Source organism: Vanacampus margaritifer, chromosome 2 (assembly GCF_051991255.1).
Source record: "Vanacampus margaritifer isolate UIUO_Vmar chromosome 2, RoL_Vmar_1.0, whole genome shotgun sequence".
In the NCBI taxonomy this organism is placed as follows: domain Eukaryota; kingdom Metazoa; phylum Chordata; class Actinopteri; order Syngnathiformes; family Syngnathidae; genus Vanacampus; species Vanacampus margaritifer.
In genome coordinates, this window is record NC_135433.1 from 40,747,029 (window position 1) to 40,769,126 (window position 22,098).

The 22,098-nt window shown below is 38.6% G+C and overlaps 1 protein-coding gene across 3 annotated transcripts; it reads left to right on the forward strand.

Moving 5' to 3' along the window:
* The first annotated feature begins 4,513 nt into the window (after positions 1-4,513).
* On the forward strand, positions 4,514-21,785 carry hnrnpc (heterogeneous nuclear ribonucleoprotein C). 3 transcript variants are annotated; one of them, XM_077556277.1, is made up of 9 exons: positions 4,514-4,774; positions 12,348-12,477; positions 14,765-15,033; positions 16,766-16,838; positions 16,921-16,968; positions 17,049-17,296; positions 19,621-19,734; positions 20,240-20,430; positions 21,231-21,785. In XM_077556277.1, exons 2-9 carry the CDS (start codon positions 12,473-12,475, stop codon positions 21,336-21,338), a joined length of 1,056 nt encoding a protein of 351 aa, XP_077412403.1. In that variant the 5' UTR covers positions 4,514-4,774; positions 12,348-12,472; the 3' UTR covers positions 21,339-21,785. The 3 variants fall into 3 exon arrangements, with proteins under 3 accessions (XP_077412403.1, XP_077412405.1, XP_077412402.1); XM_077556276.1 differs by having other exon boundaries at positions 4,518-4,774; positions 16,918-16,968; XM_077556279.1 differs by lacking the exon at positions 12,348-12,477 and having other exon boundaries at positions 4,517-4,774; positions 16,918-16,968.
* The last annotated feature ends 313 nt before the right edge of the window (positions 21,786-22,098 follow it).

Below are 22,098 nucleotides of genomic sequence, written 5' to 3' on the forward strand. Positions count from 1 at the left end.
ACCACAATACATTGCGAGTATGAAAAAAGAATGGCGCTAGCGACAGCGCGAGCGTGAGAATCAAAACGATACTTTAACTATATACTAAGGAAATAATTTGTTTTAGTTGAAACTATGTACGACAAAGAAAACAAAATACAGTTTTAAAACATTTGTATTAACAATAAATAGGTCAGGATTTATTCGCCGGTGTGTCATGACATGTACGTTGGTCACGTAATATGCGAAAGAGGAGAAAGTAGTGAGCTGGCTTTCCGAATCGCCAAACAGAATGAGGACACTATATATTAGGCCACTACGTGTATAGTGCGGGACTACAGTGAATGAGGGGTTTGGGATTAACAGTGGACATTCGGACACAGACACAGTTTTACTGTTATCTAAGGAAGCTTAGGGGTTATAGCTATGGTTAGTGGTTAAGGTCCTCTCAGGTTAGGGATAGGTTTAGGTTAGGGTTAGTATCATTTTGGGGTTGGGAATTGTGTTAGGAGTAGTGTTACCTTAATGAGGGGTTTGGATTAGGGGCAGTTTTAAGCCTAATGATACTGATAGGCTTTATGAAGCATCACATCAGTCCCCCATGCAGAGTTCCACAAGGAATCCAACCATCAAGAAAAAACACTCTGGGCTGTGGTCCATAAAGAAGAGTGTTACGGTAAAACTAAGAAAAGTTTTCCCACAAAGCCCACCGCGAGCCAGCACACTCTACGGCAAAATGGCAACCCGGTCTCATGTGGTGTCTTTTAAAAACGCGCTGGCTGAGTTTAGCTAAACACAGCTGTGGCCTTTCAAAACCAGCAAATGTGTGCTCTTGACTTACAAACGCTCGTGCCTCCTGGTCCAGATGGCGAGTGAAAAATGTCACTAGGATCCAGAGATGCACGCACGTCGATGCGCTATTCTTACATCTTACGGCCCAGATAACTCTTCAATGACGTAACTGTTTTCACAACCCGTTGCCGGGCTTTTTTAACGACCCGTGAGCCCCCCGTATGTCCACAGTCGCATCGATAGTTGGCCGCGGTCCGATAGTTTACACTTGTGGAGCTCAGGGCCCCTGTTTTCAAAATAACATCATCTTGTGAGGCCTACTAAATTGTGCTTACACCTTTTGGGGTAGGGTATTCTCATCGGACGGTAATTAATTAAATTGTCTCCACGCCATATTTGGAATTTGGATTCTGAGATTCTACCTTCCATGGTTTCAGATCCTGGAGCTCCTGGAGGGGTGGGGGTGGGGTGGCTTTCCAATTTTTGCACCCGAGATTAAACCACTGCCGCTGGCCATTGAGCCCCCATAGTCTGGGAGTTTGGAGTCAGTCTTTTGTCAACCTACCCAACTTTTTTGCAGGGAAGAATCGTCACCCCCACCCCACCCCCTCACAACACTCAGGGGGATCATTAGGAAATCAGGGTGGGAATCACACATAATAAGATATTGCGATAATGTCTTGCTAACGATAATACCACGATACAACCATTTTGAGATAGTTGATATTATGCTTTGCGCAAACAGGATTTTTCAACGACCAGTCAGTTTGAGAAAAACAGCAAGACCGATTCAATCAGAAGATATAAATATATCTATTCAAACAACTTTACAGTCAACCGCCGCCATTCGCGGGGGATAGGGACTGGCCCAGCACACTAACAGTGAAAATTGAAATGTATGGAGAAAAAAAAAATATAAGCCCAAAAAATTATTTAAAAATCAGATAAACATTGAAAATAACATGTATGTGATATTTTGCGGACCTGATCAATTATGTAATTGATTTTGCATAAATGCATAATATCGTCCGATCCCAATCCAGCTGATCAGATCGGTGTAAAGTCTATAATATATTTTGGTAAAACACAATCATCAACAACACATGCCGATAGCAATCACAGACGATAGTTATTAGATGTCGTACACTTATGACTGTAGATATCAATCGAAAAGAAGTTGCATAAAATCCAAATTTTGTAGTGTCAGTGAATTCTTATTCATAACAAATATGCCTATAATTATCTACCATTTTTTGTAACTGAACAATTATTGTACAATATCGGTTAAAATATAGCTACTTGCTCCTGTATTTGTTGCACACTCACCAGACAAACTCTTAAAATTTGGAATAAAAGTAGAATACATACACTCACGTCATGGCACGTTCCTTAACATCCACTTGACACCGAGCGTGAGGTTGAGGTCAGAGCGAGTCAAAGTGTTGCAAATCAGGTGAAGCCAGCTTGCTGCTGAGTGCTGACTTCTGCAAGAATGCTGAGCGTCTTTGACGTCTCAACTCTGCTCCGGTCCGAGCTGTCTGCCAGAGTGCGCGCGCCCGCTGGAGCCAAAGCTTGCATGTGTGGTGCGTGCACATGCTGAAAAAAAAAAAAAAATAAATACATACATACATACATAAAAAAGTATTTATCATTACTATTGATTTGAATAGCAGTCACCATTAAATAATAATTATAATAATAATAAATAAATAAAAATTATAATAATTATTATATCATAATTGATGCAATAATAATAATAATAATAATAATAAATATAAATAAATAAAATACTATCATTATTTTTATTATTATTATAATGATTACTTATTAAAAATATAAATAAATACAAAATTACTATCATTATTATTTTGTAATTATTAATATTGCCAATAATATTTCATTATGAAACCACAAAAGAAAAAATACTTGCTCTAAACAAAAATAATTACAATTTATATTGTTTTTAATATTATTATCACTGTATTCTTCACCACAAGAACCTGCCACCCCCACAAAAAAAAAGAAAAATGTGAAAAATGTGTAAAACTATTTTTATTTTAAGACTTCAAAAAGAAAATGCAAAATAACATTTTTAATATCAGAATACAGGATGTAAAATCTGTGGAAAAGATATATATACTGTACTGTACACTGAGCATATACTGACAGGCCACAATATTATGACCCTTGAGTGCCATTTCTAACTTTGGTGACCTTCTATTGTTTCAAAATGACACAGCTCTTAAAAGACTGACCAAATTATTATTATTTTTTCTCAGGAGATCAATGGCAATGAGCTCCAATCATCTACTCAAGTGGCTCTGATGCTATCGCCCGTACTTGCAATCTGTAAAATGGTCTGCTGTGCATATTGCATTTTCCCACAAATCCTCTTACTAAAACAATGAAGAATTTCTTCAAGCTGTTGTCGGTGAACAAATTGAGCTGAGATGTTTTTGCTATCACATGTGTGGATGTCATCATAACTAAACTATAGGGGAGGTGAAGCCCTCTTCAAACATCTGCTCCCGGCATGAGCCTGATGGAGGAGCTACACAAAGGACGGATCTGGTTACACTCTGGAATTGCAAGCCACACTTTTTATTGGAGAATCCCAGGAAATTTCACACACACACACACACGCACACACGCACAAACACACACACACACAAACGCAAGGTCGTAGACAAACACTGCAGAACCAGATGGACAATTGGCAAAAGAGTAACATAAAATTAAGATACATAAACATATTTTTGGACCTCAGGTGAATGCAACTCACATGTTGCTACTAATCATTGATGAGAAGGTCATGTGGTAAACATCTGGTATTGCTTCTAATCCAAATAAAGTGATTTTGTCAAAATAACCTCAATAAACAATAGAATGTATTCATTCTGGGATAAAATAACAACATATGACATTGCAATATTGATACAAGGGGGCCAAATATCTGCATTGTCACTGCTGGATGTCAAACTTTATGACAACGGCACTCCATAATATTGTATTTTATAAAACATGCATTAGTGGCCTAAACACAATGTAAAATAAACGGGTTTTTTGTCACGTTTGCTTCAATCTAATGACCATGATGATGCTGAGCCTTCTGGTGTGCCCAACTTGGCCACCTGGGAGCAGTATAATACAACCATAGTTACATACATAAACATCTTGGAGCGCTCAATAAACAGCTACAACTATAGTCCTTGATAAAGAATAAATGTCTGTGGATAATCCCCGCTTTTCATAGAAAACACTTAGTGGAGGTTTATCCCAGATGTTTCAATGTTTGTGAGCATTTAAAAAAAAAAAGGATTCTCCGCAGGCGATTTTGAAAGTGTTAACCGTTTAATCACGGCTTGTTAAAAAAATATTGTAGTTAGTTAATAGTTTGTTTCCGTGTACATTATTTATTCATTAAATATTAGCTTCGTGTTTTGAATAAGTTTCGAATCCATTGACATCATAGTCCAACAGTAACCTCTGTTGGCAGACTTCAGAAGTACACCAGCGACGTTTCTGTTGTTTTTACGAATTGCTGAGCTAAACTGATTACAAGCTACTATATTTGCTGCTGATATACGATTGGGACATTACTTAACCAAACGTTCTATGTCTACTTTGAGTGTCAATGTGATTTATTTTTAATGTAGCTCCAGTAAAAATAAAATATCTGCTGATTTGACAAGTGAGCGCGGTTGTATATAACCAGGCACACCGGCACCCCGCCATGAGCTTTCCAGCCATATCTCACCGAGCGCAGAAAAGCTTCCGCCCCCCAACCACCCGCTCGCTGGCGCCGCGCCGTGCAGTAAAAGCAGCATCCCTAATGCGCCATTAGCCCGTGACGTTAGCTGAAGAAGACGACGAACGCTAGCTCGCTGCTCACCGGAGGCTTCACGAAAAGAAGCCTGCGCTCGCCTAAAGGACGACCTAAATATCACAAAATTTGAGCGATTTTACCGAAAAGCAAGGCATTTTGTGCTCGTAAAGGGTCGCGGTGAGTATTTTGTTCCCAGCTATTTTTCATTTTTCCTTCCTTTTTCTTTTCTTTTTGGATTTTTTTTTCAGCGATGCTTTTTCGATTTTGCCGAGCTAGACGCTAGTCGCCATCCTCCTGCTGCTCCCCTGATTAAAAAAATGCTTGTGGTTTGAACGACAAAAAAAACAAAAACAATTTTGGAAGCATCCTAGCTGCAGTTTCTTCCAGTTTTGCAAGTTGGCCTAGGTATATTTTTGTGGCTATTGTTGGGGAATCCTACCATTTGACTGGACTGATGTGTTTTTGGCAAGCTTTTTAGACGACGATCCCCCTCCCCCTTCCACTCACACGCACACGGCTAAGATTAGCCCTAGTTAACTCGTCTGGTTTGGTAGTTTTACATCCCCTTCCTGATTATCGACCACACGTCGCAGACTTTTGCCGGTTTTGCTATCTTTTTTGGTGGATATTGAGATGTTTGCTGCGCATTTTTAGCTCCTTGGCTAATGTTAGCCACGCTAGCGCTAGCCTAGCTCAGGCTAAGCGCAAGGGGAGCATGTGATGCTCTTTGAAGGCAGGTGGTGGCGCTATTGGGGCGCGTTTGCTGGGGTGGTTTAGGTCTTTTTTTTAAACATTGTTTTGCTTTTCAGGCTCAGACTGAACAGTCAGTTATTTTTCTTTTTTTCTTTTTGGAGAGTGTTTTTTTCCCCCTCCCATGATGATGATGAGGATGACGGGGGGCCATTTTGAGGACGAGGGCCATTTTGAGGACAAGGGGACATTTTTCTCTCAATTTTATCTGGACTACAAGTGGCTTCAGTTTTGTTACTTGCACATTTTTAATTAATTAAAAGTCTGTTTAACTGAAAAAGTATGATGGTGGTTTATATTTGTAAGAAAGAAAAAAAATGAAACCCCTCTTTACTTGCCTCTTCAGTGGTCCCAATAAACAGCAGCAGAGAGCTGAAACTGAAAATCACATTTATGGTGACAGATGAAAATGTATGCTTCCCAAGTTTCACTATAGTAAAACATAACCCTCTGTACTGTGCACATTATAAATTGTGAGCAGCCCCCACTAAAATGAATTTTCATGTGTGAGACCACACCGATAACTTAAAATCACGACAGAAAGAATCAGCAGCAACAAAAATGAAATTTCATGCCTGCAAGACCCCAAGACATGTACTCATAAAGATAACACAGATATATTTAACTGACAATTTTAGCATATTAGAAAAATGTAAGTAGCTGCAACCTTGAATTGATTTTCATACACATGAGATCCCACAAAATTGACTTGGAAAGATGAAAGCACCAAATGTGTGACAATGGGATGTGCAATTAATTGAAATTCAATTACAATTTCAATTTCAATTATTACACTCCACAATTACAAAATCAGTATAACCATCAAAAAAATGTTTAATATTAATTTTGAGTTATTTAAATTTGTACATTTGCACCTTTTTTGAATTTATATATATTTTTAATTAAAATTTGTTTCATCCAAAAGGAACATGCATAATTATAGTGTTTCAACAAATTTTATTTGTCTTAATAATTTTCCCGTTTAAACATTTTCTTGTTTTGTACCAAAAAATAAATGATTGTCCTAATTGTAATTTCAATTATTATAAAAATAATCGTGATTAATATTTTCTTTCTAACCGACCTATGTGACAAAACATTTTGTACATTTGCAATGGTAAATTGCCAAAGCCTGAAATTAATTCTCATACATGCAAGAACACGCAAAATTAACTTAAAAGATGGTAGTGGCATATTTGATTGTTGTTAGAGATCGTAAATAGCGGCAACCAAAATACATTTTCACGTAGAAAGTCCCCACAGAAGTGACTGGAAAGGATAACGGTGACATATTTTACCATTCTCTTTGCATATTATTTAATTATAAGTGGCACTAAAGAAAGTGATTTTTTTCCCCCACACACTTAAAACCCCAACAAACGTCACCCGACCAAACCCAGAAAACAGGTGTGCCGTGAAAGTAGTTACCTGAGCCCTTGGGGCACTGTTGTGTGGACGGTAGTGAAAATTGACATTTAAATTACTTTACTTTTGCAAATTAGAAAACATAAGTGGTAGCTACAAAAATATTTTTTCACGCAATCAAGACCTCTCTGACTCTACTGTGATGCACTCACTTGACAGTAATTGTTGTAAATTAAAAATCACAAACGGCAGCAACCAAAAATTCATTCATTTCAAGTCAAAATGGTACTTGGTAAGACAACAGTGACATTCAACATTACTTTTTATTTCAATAGAATTGGTAATTGACAGCGTTTTAATGCAAGACCCCACAAAATTGCCTTTTTTTGTAGACGGCAAGGATATATTTAATTGAACGACACTCTGCACATTCAAAATGGTAAACGGTAGCAACCATCGAGGACTTCATGCATATCGCTAAACCATCTCATTCCTGTCGGCTACGAATAAACAACTTACATCCTGCATTATGTATGTATGTATATATTATGCTACGCGTGTACCTGGAGGCACTTAATGCCAGACATATCTCACATGCTTCCCAACTTCTGTCCAATCACAGTCATCCAGCAGTAATTCTAATAGTAGTACTCTGATTTATGGGTTTCACCTCCTGTCATGCCTTTATAATGGCGCCTTCATTAAAACATTCCTGCGGAAACGGCCATTGACGCACATGCAGGAGGTACATCTTGAAATACTTGTAGGGCAGCTTCAGTTTCCTTCCTTGTTGGCACCTATGCAACTTTTATTGGGTGCTTGGTGCCAGCGAGAGCATTTTAGTGCAACACTGGCCTATTATAAGAGATGGTTTTTGATCAAATGTGTTTTCCAAACGGCACCAACCCTTTTCAGCTACAATAGGTCGTGGCTGACAGTGCTAGCATTTAAACTTCAAAACTGTTTTATGCCAAAAATAATGCAAACAATAGTTCCATACTGCCAAGATGAAGCCAGAAAATGTGTCGAGTCACATCTGAATATTTGTACGTGAATAAACGTTAAACGTTAAGTGCTGTGTAATAAAACAAAAATGAAGTAGGACGAGTCAGACTTTGAAGACTCATATTACTTGAAGACACAGATTTAATACGAAATCGATGTTCAATTAGTTGTGTTGGTCGTTTTATACTGACCTGCCAGATACTTTGGTGTGTTTGACAGTAAGTTGCTTTTCCACTTCTAATGGTTGGGTCACCAATTAGGGGTGCAGCGATCGATCGGCCTGCCGATTTATTTGCCCCGATTTCCTTGATTTTGGAAGATCGGTGATTAGCCGATCCCTTAAATGAACTGATCTTTTCCACCAATCTCATCTCCCTCTTTAAGGGGTCTGAAAAAGTCAGCCACTGTCCTGTTCTGTTGAGATAATGAAGAGGAATAACAAAATATTTGTCCTCTTTGCGTGTTCCAAAAATATCAAGACAGATTTAATGTAAGAAAAAAACACCTTTGCAAAAATGATTTAATCTAACAGAGATCTCTGGACATCGTGACAGGCTCCAAACATCACATAACAGGTGGAATTTCAGAGTGCCGAATGTGTCTCTTTCGCGTGTAAAATGGCTTCTTATAGTTAAACAGACCGCCTCTCTTTCATTTGTAGACAAAACATACTATCTTGGTACTTTTCCGTGAGCGATGGCGAAAACAGATTCAGGGTCAGGGGTGTGTGTTCGAGACAGATTCTGTTCTCAAGGACCAAATGTGTGTTTTCACACAGAGCACTGAGAAATAATTTTTTAGACCAAACAATATGTTCCAGCTTAAAGTCAAATTATACTGAGTTCAACACTACTTGCTTTACAGATCTATAAAACATTTAAACATGGTTAATATAAAGAATTAAGATGTTAATAATGTATAACAATGGTTAATATATGAAATAAGGAATTTAAATGTTACTAATATCTAACAATAACTAATAGGATTTTCATTTCTATTTGAGAGAACTACTTCATGTGCAGTTAAAACAACTCATCAACTCATTGTATTATTTCACCGATATTGTTCACTGTTTTTTAATAAAACAAGATTGGAACACTGAATGTATATTTTGCTTATAATGAAAAAAAATCTGGATCGGCGGGTCAGGCTTTTTTGAAAGATCGGTAATCGGTCAGAAAATTGTGATCGGTGCACCCCTAGTCACCAATCTTCACAAGACAAACGCACAAAAAAGCAAAACACACTTATAGCATTTGAGTGGTGAATGGTGTTTTTTCATAAAATGCCAGTTCAACTCTCAATTATTTCACTCTCAATTTAGAGGTTCAATTGTGAGCCAGCAAAGAGCGTTTGAAAGATGTACTGTAATTGCTGCGCATTTCTTATCAAAATAGCATCAACTACTTGGCATGTTAAATTGCAGTGTGTTCATCACCCCAAAAAAATCAGTTTACTTAGCTACTTAAGTCTAACAAATCAGATTTCTGACTGCTGTTGAAAAAACTCCATAGGACCCTTCTAGTCGTTTCCAAATGACACTAAACACACACACACAAAAAAAAAAGCCGTTGAAGGTGGGAATGCACGATAATATTGGTGGCCGTTCATTATTGGCAATTATCAACCAATTTGACGCCAAACAAATAAACCAGATAATAAAGAAATCTGTTGTGGTTGTGGCTCAAGTTGTGCCCAACTCCTCAACCCCTCCCCTCTCCTATGGTAGTGTTGCATATTTGTGATGTCATAATTCACGACCTCGTGTTTACAGGAGATGCATCATGGTGACTAGTGTGAGCTTTCTCTAATGCGTTTCCCCAAAATGTTACTTCACAGTTTTTGGGGTTGCATTTTTAAAACATGACTCTTCTGTTTTGGCAAACTCAAAATGATTTACTGGTTGTCTCTGAAGCAGAGATATGATCAAATTCAGCTTCATGGTGCTTTACACAACATGTCTTTGTATTTGTACATGTTAGACTTATAGTAGGACTCAAAAGTATTTTTGTATTCAAGTTAATTTTGCAAACGGTTATCGGCATCTGCACTTAATTATTGGTTTATTGTATCGGTTGGAAATAGCATTACCGTGCATCCCTTGTTGAAAGTTCACTATGATGCGCCAAGTTCTTTTCATACACCAATGTATGTTTTATCAAACGAAGCAACAAAGTTATATTGTACAAATTATTCCAACATAACAGTTTGATTTCTGGCCACACAGGTGACTGTTCCATCAACAGTTAGCGGCAGAGACCAGACTCATCTGGTGTATTTTTCTGCCAATTCACCGCTTTTGTTCAGATTAAGGTTCCTCAGTAGCCTTTTAAACTTGTAGGATGAAAGTGTTTATAAAAGTAGTATGTGCGGCACATTAATATGGCTTTGTGGCTACAAGATCTGGCTTCTGCACATGTTCAAATGGAACCTTTTGGTTTGATTTTTTTTTTTTAAGTGCATCAGCAAAAACATGTATTTGTTTTAGTTTTGTAGTTAGAAAATGCAAAAAAGTTCTGCATAATGTGCTTGAATGTCAAACTGGAATTAGATTACAAGGCTCAAAATAGCTTTTTTTTTTTTTAACTTAACAATAAATTTAGTAATTTCAAATAGCATTTTTTTAGGTTAATCCCAGGGGCAAGGATTTTACTAAACAAAAATACGGTAATGTAACATGGAGGTCGAATTAGGGCTGCTGCTTACTAATGAAAATTGTATAGGATAATCGTGTATTCTCTGAAACTATTAACTTAATACAACTCAATTAGTAAAAAAAAAAACAATTGGTTTCCTTTTTTCTATAATCAGCTTTTTTCTTCTTCTTGAAAGTCTTTAACAGCCTCTGTGCAACTTCACTTGCGCAACCAGCCTTTTAGCACACAACCTATTACAGTTTGTTTATGGCTGCACACTTATGAGACAAATACTCTTTATACAAAATTTGGGAATTGTGAATTTCCCTAAAACAAACACTCCTTGAGAGAAACCGCTTGAAATGGTAAACGATATTAAATGTTGATTCATGTTCTCATTAATTACAGTAAAAGTGTTTAGATGTTTTTTTTTTATAATAACCAAGAAGGGTTTGAAGGACTGTATTTATCTCAGGAAATACTGTTTTTTTCCCCCTTAAGTCACACTTCTTCTTTTTTAAGATAAGACAATATTTAATAAAGACAATATCCAAAGCCGTATCATTGATACAGTTGCATTAACCTTCATTCGTTGTTCATGTAATGTAAGTGTAGCATATTAAAAAAAAAAAAAAAAAAAAAGCTCATGAACTAATAACACTCTCTTGGAGTGCTTGCATTACAATTGACCAACCATTTCAGGAAACAGTCAAACTCAGACCTCCACCAAGGCTGGGCAATCCCAATTTGGAACAAGGAAAACTATTTTAAGAAAATGCAAAATTATGTAAAGTAAGAAAATATAAATTTACTGCAAAAATGACACTTAGTTTTGTGCATGCATACACAAAATAAGCCCAAACATCATAGAAAGGGCAACATTAAGGATAATGTTCATTTTAATTACTGGAAAGCAGTGATGGACAAATGAAGCTTTATGACGCACTTGATATTTTTTTAAACTCCTCCTCTAGATGGTGCTCTTTAGCACTGGTTGATGCTTCTCTTCTTTGAAAAAAACAATCAAGCGTGAGCTGCTTGCCACCGGTTGCCATTTTCGCTTTCTCAGCCATTGTCCCCTCAACACTCTAGCTCCGCCTCACGTCTTCTACTACTGACGCTTACCCGATCTTGTCCAAAGAGAGTCATCGCTGCCATCTCGGGGCCAAAAATAGACATTATACTAACTAGATCTGCTTGATGCTTTCAGCACAGCTGGCCAAGGCTTTCCTCCACCCGTCCCCCCCCCCCCCCAAAAAAAAAAAAAAACTTGGTGAACGTCTTTTAACGTCTTTAGCGCTCCTCTGTAGGATTTTACTAAACGTTATTTAACGTTTTTGGCAGTCAAAGAGTAAAAAAAAAAAATCACAAGTGCTTCATGAAGCTTCATTTTCCCATCACTATTGGAAAGTATAATTTTGCCGCAAAAATTACTTGTCAAGGTCATAATGTCACAGTGTCAGGCAATCCTAATTTGGTGCAGCATGCATGATCTCTTTAAGCATTAAGAAAAATATGGGAATGTGAGCTTTTTGTTGGATTTTTTTTTAACAAGGAGTCCCTAACATTTTGCTGCTAAAATGTACTTTAGTTGAACACAAACCTTCACTGAGATGGGGCAATCTTCAAACATTTCAAATAAGAGTTATAAAGAGTGCAGACCAAACAAGACAAGCCCACGTGCCACCCCTCTAAAAATTACTTATTTTTGTCCCTCAAAAATTGGGAGTCGTACTTGAAGGTCGGTCCTCACACATCTATGAAATTCTAGAAATTGGTGTGCTTTCATGTCCTATTACTGGAAATACTAGCTAGCCCTCCAAGGTGGCTCGTTATCGGTCGCTTGTGTGTTTGTTTGTTACTAGCCACTCAACATTTCACCACCAACACTCCTCCTCCTACCTACACTGCACACAGGTAAGATGACTTGCTGCGCCGTAACCCCTGCTTAGCGTGACTGAGGTGTGTTTGGTTGTTGTTTTCTGTCGCCTCAGTTAAAAGTCTCAGGCGAGAGAGAGAAAAGAGGGGCGAAAAGGTGAAGGTTCGAGACCTCAGGCCAAAGTGAGCCCCCACCCCACAGTGTCAGGCAGAACAGACGACTACCCTGCACACAGACGCTATGGAGTGAGTCATGACCAATCCCAAACAACCTTCAACCAACACTCCACCCCCCCCCCCAACTTTTGATTCCGCTGCTGTTTTATGTTTGCTCTGTGGGGGATACTTAATGGCCAGAATCTGGCGAGGTCTTGCGTTCTATTGCCACAAATTGTCATTACACTGTAATAAAGTAGTAATGACATAGGAATAACAAACACAGTCATCTTGCTCATCCATTACATTTTGCTGAGGAAACTCAAGATGATTATTTTTCATCCAAAAGTGACCTCAGACTTGTAATCTTCATATTAACTTGTATTTGGCCGAGGGTGTTTATTAACAACTACAGAATAGAAGGTGGCTCATGAGAACTGGTTTGGTGGGTGGCGTTTATTTTTATATGCGGTAAAGTCAAATAGCCGACATTTTGGGGCTTCTTTCAATAAAATATCATTACTCCAAATATTGTGATATATGCTTTTACGTTCAATTAATTTTTTTTTTTTTAAAAAGTATTGGAACTGCATGTTTTATTAGATAACAAATATGCGTAAAAGTTGACCCACACATATTCAGTTAATTCAACTTCCCTTGGATTTTCCTTTTTTGGGGGGATACCTATCCATGTTACCCCTACTTTATTTCAAATCAGAATATTTTTTTGGGGTACATGGCAAATATAAAGGAGTGACAATTATTTTCACATTTTCACAAGTAACTAGGGTCCAACTGTATAATGTAGCAAAATGAAAAAAACAATTTCATGTTTTTTTGGTTCTCTACTAGGCTTCACAGATGCCACGTGTGCGGTTTATTGTTGTGGTAAAAACATCTACTGACACTCATGGTGAGACCATTCATCAATAAGTTAAAGGTCATTGAAATGGGCAGCCTCATTTTTGGGGCAAGGTGTTCAGTCCAGCAGAGGCCACTATTTGAGGAAATGATGCATTTGTGCTGCATTCGAGGAAGATCGGAAATCGGACTTAGCCCATTTGGCTTTTCCCAGTCCTGAAAGCGTTCGAGGCGAAAGTAAACAACCAAAATGGCGGATAGTGATAAATTGTTTTTTATTTTGGTCCTCAAAACTTATTTTGACTTCCTGCAAACTTGCTTTCTCGCAATTTTACTCCCTTTATTGTTTTTAATCTTATTTCATAAACCTTCCATACAGTTCAGTAGTTCACCGTATAATTTCATGCAGAAGATGGCAGCATACTGTCATGTACGTTCACATTGTGTTATGTGGAGTTATGTCGAATATTTATGACTGAAGAAAGCGATCTTGTTTTATACTCGAGTAAATTGTGTTTTACCATCCGCGTGACGGTCTGTGTTTCCAAAGGGGTCGCCATTGTAGAGTGACGTCACATTGTAGTCCGTCTGTCCCCTGACTTCGCAAGTAGGATTTTCGAGTTCCCGGACACACTTCCTGGTGACCATCCTCGAATGCAGCATTCATGTTTGCGCAATATTTATTTCAAACCTCCTGTTTCAACTTTGCTTTTGATAAAATGTTGATTAAATGATCTCAATTAACCAAGTGAGGCTTTTATTTGTTTTCTCATTATCCGCTTTTGACAATTTGTTTCACTGTTTTTCGATCTTTATGATAACATGATTTTGTTTGTCAATTTTTGTTGTAATTTATGGGAATGTCTGATATTACAATTTTGTTACCCATTGATTAATCCTTGTTTGCAGGTTGCCACTTACTAGTAGCTCTTTTTGTAGTCTTGAGCAGCACAAAATGGTCAAATTGATTACTGAAGCAAAAAATGTCTTTAATGATTTGTAATCCATGCTGTCTAGTTTCACTGAATATCTTTTATTATTATTATAAAAACTTAAGGTGTAGACTTCCAACAAGGCATGACAATCCTAATTTGGAACACCACGATCTTAAATTCACACATTCACCATGACTTCTACTTAAGGAAAACCCCCGAAAATGCGAAGAAAATAACACTTAGCCTCAAAAACATAACTCCACCAGGACTTAGCATTTTGTACAGTAATTTTAAACAGCATAACCTTAGTCACTGTGCTTTTTGAGGATAATGTCATGGAAAGGATCTAATTAATACGACTAGTCCTGTGTAAGTTTCCCGGTCATCGGTTCGGTAGATTTAGCTGTATCTTTCACCAAACAAAAAATGACGACAGCAAAACTTCCTTGGTGGAGGAACCTCTTCTACAGAATTTTCCAGCTCTTCGTTTGGCGATCTGGAAGACATTTACCCTTCTTGGGTGTCGCTCGGTGGCTAAACGCATGTTGTGCTTTGTCTTCTCCCCCCCCCACCACCACCAGTCGTTCGCCCACCGCCGCCAGCCTGATGACCGCCAGTAACATCACAAACAAGACAGATCCGCGCTCACTCAACTCGCGGGTGTTCATCGGCAACCTCAACACCCTGCTGGTCAACAAGACTGATGTGGAGGCCATCTTTTCCAAGTACGGCAAGATCGTGGGCTGCTCCGTGCACAAGGGCTTCGCCTTTGTGCAGTACGCCAACGAGCGCAACGCCCGCGCTGCCGTCGGCGGGGAGGACGGCCGGATGATTGTCGGCCAAGTGCTCGGTAAGGAAGACCCTCTTACTCCTACAAACACGGCTATCTAAAAATGAAAAATAAACAAATTCTCTAGACTGTGGTCCATTGTACACACCCACACTTCCAACTCTAAACTTCCACTTAACCCTACTTAAATCTTGACACTAATTGTGATAATTAAGCTTAAGACAAGACACAAATCCCACGAGACGAAATTTGTAACTTAAAAAAAATGCCTAATATAAATTTTCTAGTGTTCAAAATGTTCTTTTATTGAGCAGCCTGCAAGAAAATGCACGGTCTAGCTCTTAAGTGCAAATGTAAACATAAAAAGGAGAGTCACTTTTGTTACAGGCTCATTCTTCAAATGCTGCTGCCATACAGTAGCAGCTGCAGCTGAGTTCTTTCCACTTACTGAATAGTTTCAGGGCTGCAGCTATCAAATATTTTGGCATTTGGATATCCTATTGAAAATGCTATTGACTATTCGGATAAAATATATATTTTTGCCCAAATAACAAAATTATATAAAACACGTTTTACTTAATGAGCGACCAAGTCGAACTGGTTTTCATTTTTACATAATCAACCCCCCCCCCTTTTTTTTTTAAATTTAAACTACTTAGCGGCGCACAATTTTCCGCTCTAGAAATTCTCCCCATAGATTTTGATTTATGAGACGAGGTGAACACATTAGCAATTTTTGCTAATTGGCTAAATCATCTGCATGGATTGAGCCTGGTTTGTTATAAAATGATCAGATTCAGCACTGCAACTGTATCAGGCTGTCATTATCAAAGTGCACACAGTCATTACGCCTTTCAAAAGTAATCAAATGGCCCTTGCACTACCCGAGCAGCGTTAGTCGCATTAGCTTTAGAGGCGCTGGAGCTGCTGTTAAATGCTGGCGCCGTTGGCATCGACAAGGAGCGTGTGTCAGTGTAATCTGAATGAGGCTGCCAGGCTGAAAAGTATTGATACCAAAATAATTGAATATCTTGTACTCACACTAGATTTATTATCGATTAATATCAAAGTATCGATTTTTTTGGGTGTGTTGGCACGTTGTGTGATTTCTTTATTGTAATCCCTTCTTCATACTTGATGTGCAAAAAAGAAAATGGTCCTAATTGCACGATGTGCATTGCCAAGGTGAACAATTCTAGCCCAGCACAACTAGCTATCTAGCAAAACAAAAGGAACACGTCCTTAAGATGCAAGAAGATGGAGATAAGAGCATATGAGAATGAAAGGTGAGGAGAGCCAGATTCGATGAAAAGGCTGTTCATTTTGTTCACCAGTAAACCCTATGTCTGGAATTGGGGGGGTCACATTTTTCAATAAAGGAGGTCTTGGGGAATGCGCAAAGGAAACTGATGGGGGGTGAGCACCAACAAGGTTCAGAACCAAATAGTAGCCTCAACCCCTAAAATTAACCCGACCATTATCTAAAACAAATGCCACCCTATACCCAAACTTAATCCTGACCCAACCATTACCCCATTTTGAGTAACCTAATTCAGACCCTGACCTCAACGATTATTCTAACCTTAAACCATAACCCTAACTAAACCCTCACACTGAAATTTAAATTACCTCCTGGACAAAGTATAGCATTTAGGAAACTCCCACTTTCCTATCCTTCACTATATTTTTGGTGCGATATCTTCTCACTTCCTCGCCACAATCAGCAGCTGCTTGGTGTATTCAGGGGGAGGTCTTTTCTTTTTAAATTCATCTTTTAGTTTCTTCCCCTCAGACATCAACCTTGCCGGAGAACCCAAACCGCACCGTTCCAAAACCACCAAACGTTCAGCTGGCGACATGTACAGGTCAGTGCAGCGAGTTTTGTACAGTGCACTCTAACTCACACAATTCAGAATTTTACCCCCCCCCCCCTCTCCCATGCAGCAGTTCCTCCTTTGAGCTGGACTACGACTTCCAGAGAGACTACTACGACAGGTGAGTCTGTTGCCAGCACTGCAGAAACATATCTCTTGGTGCAAAATGGTCGCACAAGTCATTTTGTTTTGACGCCACAGAATGTACTCGTACCCATCCCGTGTGCCCGCCCCGCCTCCACCGCTCTCCCGCGCCATTATCCCGTCCAAGCGCCCACGGGTCAGCCTCACTAGCGGCGGAGGAGGTGGTGGTGGTGGCGGAGGAGGAGGTGGTGGTGGTGGTGGAGGTGGAGGAGGAGGAGGTGGTGGAGGAGGAAGCAGCCGGCGGACCAAGAGCAGCTTCTCCTCGTCCTCCAAGAGCAGCCCGAGGGCCTACTCGTCGAGAAGTAGTGAGTACTTTTTAAAAAAAATGTAAATACTTTTTGTGTTTTCTCTTGTTAGACTACAAAGAGAAAAATCAGGTAAATGCACCGTAAGCAAGCCTTTATTAGATGGAAAAGGCCATTATTTGGCAATCTCAGTTGATATAAAGGCGCATAAGTCATCAAAATGTGATGTGTAGTTGCCCCGTGTTGCTAGTGTTGCAGATACGCAGAGCGTATGTATTTCTGCAGTCTCCAAGAATTCTTTAAAGCAGCACAAAGGAACTTTTCAACCTTAATAAAATATTTTTATAACTCTTCTGATTAAACATCGACTAAAACTAGTTGAATGGTACCTGAGTCTGGTCTGTATCCTTTTTACTGGCACTATGCAACATTGAGGAGGATGGTAGGAACACTGCCACACAAAAAAACTACAAATGTGCTGACTGCTTTATGGCATACGTCAAAAGCTACCCTGGATGAAAAGACAGTCAAGGATCAACATTGGCCCAGATTTCACTTGCTAGAGTGAGCTAAAAAAAAAAAACTACGCAATGCGCTTGTAGTCATAGGAAATCTGGTCTTCCTTCAGACATAACAATACTGCTTTTGTCCTATTTGGCGCCGCCATAATCAACATAAACTAAAAATTCCATAGTGTTACTTTAAGCTGTGTAATGACACCCCAGTTGGAGTTAACTGTAAAACTAAACACTCAACGAAGAATTACACACATTGTATATTTATATACAATTTGCTTCATTTATAAAACATCGCTACCCATTTATATGCTACCGGGAAATTAGCATCGACTTTGGGAGTGCTATTCCTTCAAGTAACAAATATTCACCCGCAAAACGCGGTGGCAACACATACACACAGGTAAGATAACACTACTCATGGGCACATTTTTTTTTACCAATCTGTGAAAAATTAGTTAATAAATGTAACTTTCTTCTGTCTCTTTGTGTGTACTCCATGCATGCATTTCTTACTCTATTAAATTTCTCCTTGTTCTTTTAATTTATATTTACAGTTTTAATTTTCAAGGATTCAAGGAATTTTCCTTTCCTCAAAATTGAAGTATACAAATATCCAAATATACTAGCGCATATTTCCACATGGTATGGCACAAATTACAATCCCCTGGGAATTGCCTAGTATAGAATTTTTTTAACCTAATTCCGGTTACTTCATTCTGTCTGTTAGCGAGAGCCACTACATCGTGATAACTTACATTGATGTTTCTGCATTTGGCAATTTATTATTATATTATATTATTAGTATGGGATTTTTTTTTACACACACGCACGCACGCACATGCTCACCCACATACAAAAAAAAATAATATATATATATATATATATATATATATATATATGTATATATATGTGTGTGTATATGTGTATATATATATATTTTAAAAAAAAAGGGAATTGCCTAGTACCTGCCAATTCGATTCGTATCACAATTCATTAATCATGATTTGATACCGATTAATCCCGATACAAATCTATAAATTGATTATTGCAATTTATTTTTCATTTTATTTATTTTTTACTAAAATTTAGAAAATACAAATCATTAAACTTGTACATGCATGAAAATGTATTTATTTATCTGAAAATTCAGGCTTATAACTGAGCCACTGCATTTAACAAACAGGTTGCAGTCTGTTTCATGTTTGAACAGCACTGAAATAAAATATTATGGCTTAATGTTCCATTAATATAACATTCTTCCATGCTTAATGTGTAAATCCTAACCCCAAGTAAGACGTTTTGTTGAATATTTCCATAAAAAATGTTTAAAAATCTATTCGGCTGCATATCAAATCGATTCGAGAATTGCGTGCTGTAATATCGCGATATATTGCCGAATCGATTTTTTTTCTAACACCCCTACTCAGATCCCAGCTTAGTCCACGAAGTCCCAAGACTGAAAATGACGGGGCGGGTGGATGCAAAAGCTTTGAATTATGAACTATGAACTAGTTCTCTTTTGGAACGATAAATTTAGTTTGAAAAATGTTTGTTATGAACTATGAACGGAAGTTGATTTGATTTGTTTTGTTTTTGAGTAGATTGAACAAATATGTCATGTTCCAAAAGCCAAACATAGCAATACATTATAGCAAACAGTCAGAAAATAATCATGGCAAAAAGCATGTGCTACTCAAAAAGGGGAGTGGGAAGCAGTTAATTTTAAAATTTGTGTGCTCAACTTTGCATAGGAAATGAACTTTCCCAACACTGAAGGTTGCAAATATGTTCAAAAACCGTTTACATTTATTTAACTCCATAAATGTGGTGTTGTCATCCAGTCTGATGTCCCTTTTTTCTTCTTAGTGAAATTCGACGAGCTGCAGACCATCAAGCGCGAGTTGACTCAAATTAAGAGCAAAGTGGACGACCTCCTGGACAGCCTCGAGCGTATGGAGAAGGACCACAGCAAGAAGTCGGGTACGCCAGTTAATGGTTGGGGAGATGGACCGCCATTTTAGCCTCATTTTGCACATTTCCGGATGCACTTTCTGATATTTTGTCCCATTCTTTTGCAATTTAAAGCACCTGTAACGGACAGATGGGTCATAGTAAACTGCAAGGAATTTTGAGTTTTTGACAATGCTTGTGGGTGGGGCATATCCCCAGTAACAGTTTCCCTTGGGAGTATTTAACTTGTTAGGTGTCGTAGACCCACAAGAAGCCGCGCTGTAGAATAGGTAAGATGTTTATTTTGATTTGAATGGGCCAGTTTAGGGTTATTTTGGCCAGAGTAAGGGGTCCTACAAGTTGAATCTGAGTCATACTCTGGATGAGATTAAGAAATCGCTTCTATTTTGTTGCGTGTAGGTTGGCCATGCTTTGCTACCATGAATTTCCATAAAACTCCACAAGGCAGCTCCACAAGATTGATCAAATGCCATTTAATGATTGCTCGAAATCGATCCTGTTTATGTTCTGGCAGAGTCCAAAGCCGTTAAGCCCGAGCCTGGCGAAGTGACCTCCCCGCCTCATCCTAGCAACAAGAAGGATGAGGCCCTCAAGCGGGACAGCCAGGAGCTGAACGACACTGAGGAGGAGGAAGAGGAGGAGGAGGAGGAGGAGGAAGATGATGACGAAGAAGAGGAGGGAGACCTGCTGGAGGAAGAGGAGGAGGTACGACTGACACCCCCCAAAAATTTTCTGACTAGAGGTGTCAAAAGTAATCGATTAATCGCAGGGGTAACGAACTCCGGTCTTCAAGGCCCCTGTCTTGCTTATCCTGGCTTCCCTCCTCCAACACACCTGGTTCATTGATCAGCTCATCAGCAGGCACTGTAGGTGGATAGGGGCCCTCGAGGACCGGAGTTGGTGTCTCCTGATTTAGAGGCACTGTTAAACTTAAGACAGCCAAAATCCCCTGATTTTAGCCTCTCAGTTAGTTGTAAATATTGTCATATTTCTGATGATCTCACATTTTCTCCAAATAAGACCTTTGCAAACATCTCCTTTTACTTTTGAAAACATTTTGTCAATTTTCTGACATGTTACAGACCAAACCAGTAACTGAATTATAATCAGTTCATGAAAAAAATATATAGTCCGTTTAATCTATTACAAAATAATTGTTGCTGGTAGTCGTATTATGAAAAACATTGACATGTATTTAAACCTGAAGTAGCCTCAGAAGTCAATCTTGAGCATTTCACATTTTTCAAAACGTTGGCGAGTACGTCGCTCCCTCTTGTGGGATTTCAATTTAAACAACAATCATCAGTTAATGACAATCAGGAAAACAAATATTCAATTTAATCTAGCGAATAATTGACTCTAAAAATATTTAATAGTGGGAGTCCAACATGCTATCTAAATCATTTTTTTCTTGTTTCGCTTGGATCTAATTGAATTTTAAGCCTTCCTAAATGTTGCTGTGCTCCATTTCTAATGTGAGCGCTTTTTTTTTTTTTTTGCTACAGCTGAAGAGCCAAGAGCAGGAGGAGGAAGAGGAGGAGGAGGAGGAGGAAGGTGAGCACGTGGAAGGGGATGACGACGGCGACAGCATCAACGGCGAAAACGACTCTTAGGCCCCCGACCGACTGACCGCACTTCAGCTCATCGCGGTGTAACGCTACTAGTAGGAAATCGGACTTCCGTTTTATCACTCAAATGTGGATTTGACAACAACCATTAAAAAAACAAAAGAACAAAAGCAGAAGTGCACGGAAACGAGCATGGCGCATAGACACGCACACACACACACACACACACACACACACACAGTTAGTGTATTCATTTGTGGCTGCTGTGATTTGCTGTGTAGCCTCTTTTTAGCGCGTCCCAACCGGCAAGCAACACGTGCGCGCACACACGCGCTCGTGTTGTATTTCTTTTAGCTCTCGTAGAAATGTTCGCTCGCTTCCTTCGTCGTCTGTCTGTCAGTTGCTTTGACGCCTCGTGTGTCCATTTTTTTATACTCTTCACCTTCTGTTTTACTGTAAAGGAATAAATTGCAATAAAATATTAAAATGACATGGAGCGCTTTGTTTTGGATTTTAGTGGGGATGGTAGCATTTGCACAATGTGTTTGGAAGACTGCACACTATTACAAATTGGAACGTCAAATATATAATTTTATTTCTTTCTAGAAAGTAAAGGAAAGGGATTATTTTTTTCTGCCCAAACTCATAAATTTGCCTTAAGTTTAACTCATTCACTGCCATTGACAGCTATAGACTTAACAAAAAACTTTTAACTATTTCTATTAGTTAAACATTTTTTCTCATTTTTGTTAGCAAGAGTATTAAAACCTAGCATTTTTTTCTACATTTAGAACAGATTTGTGAT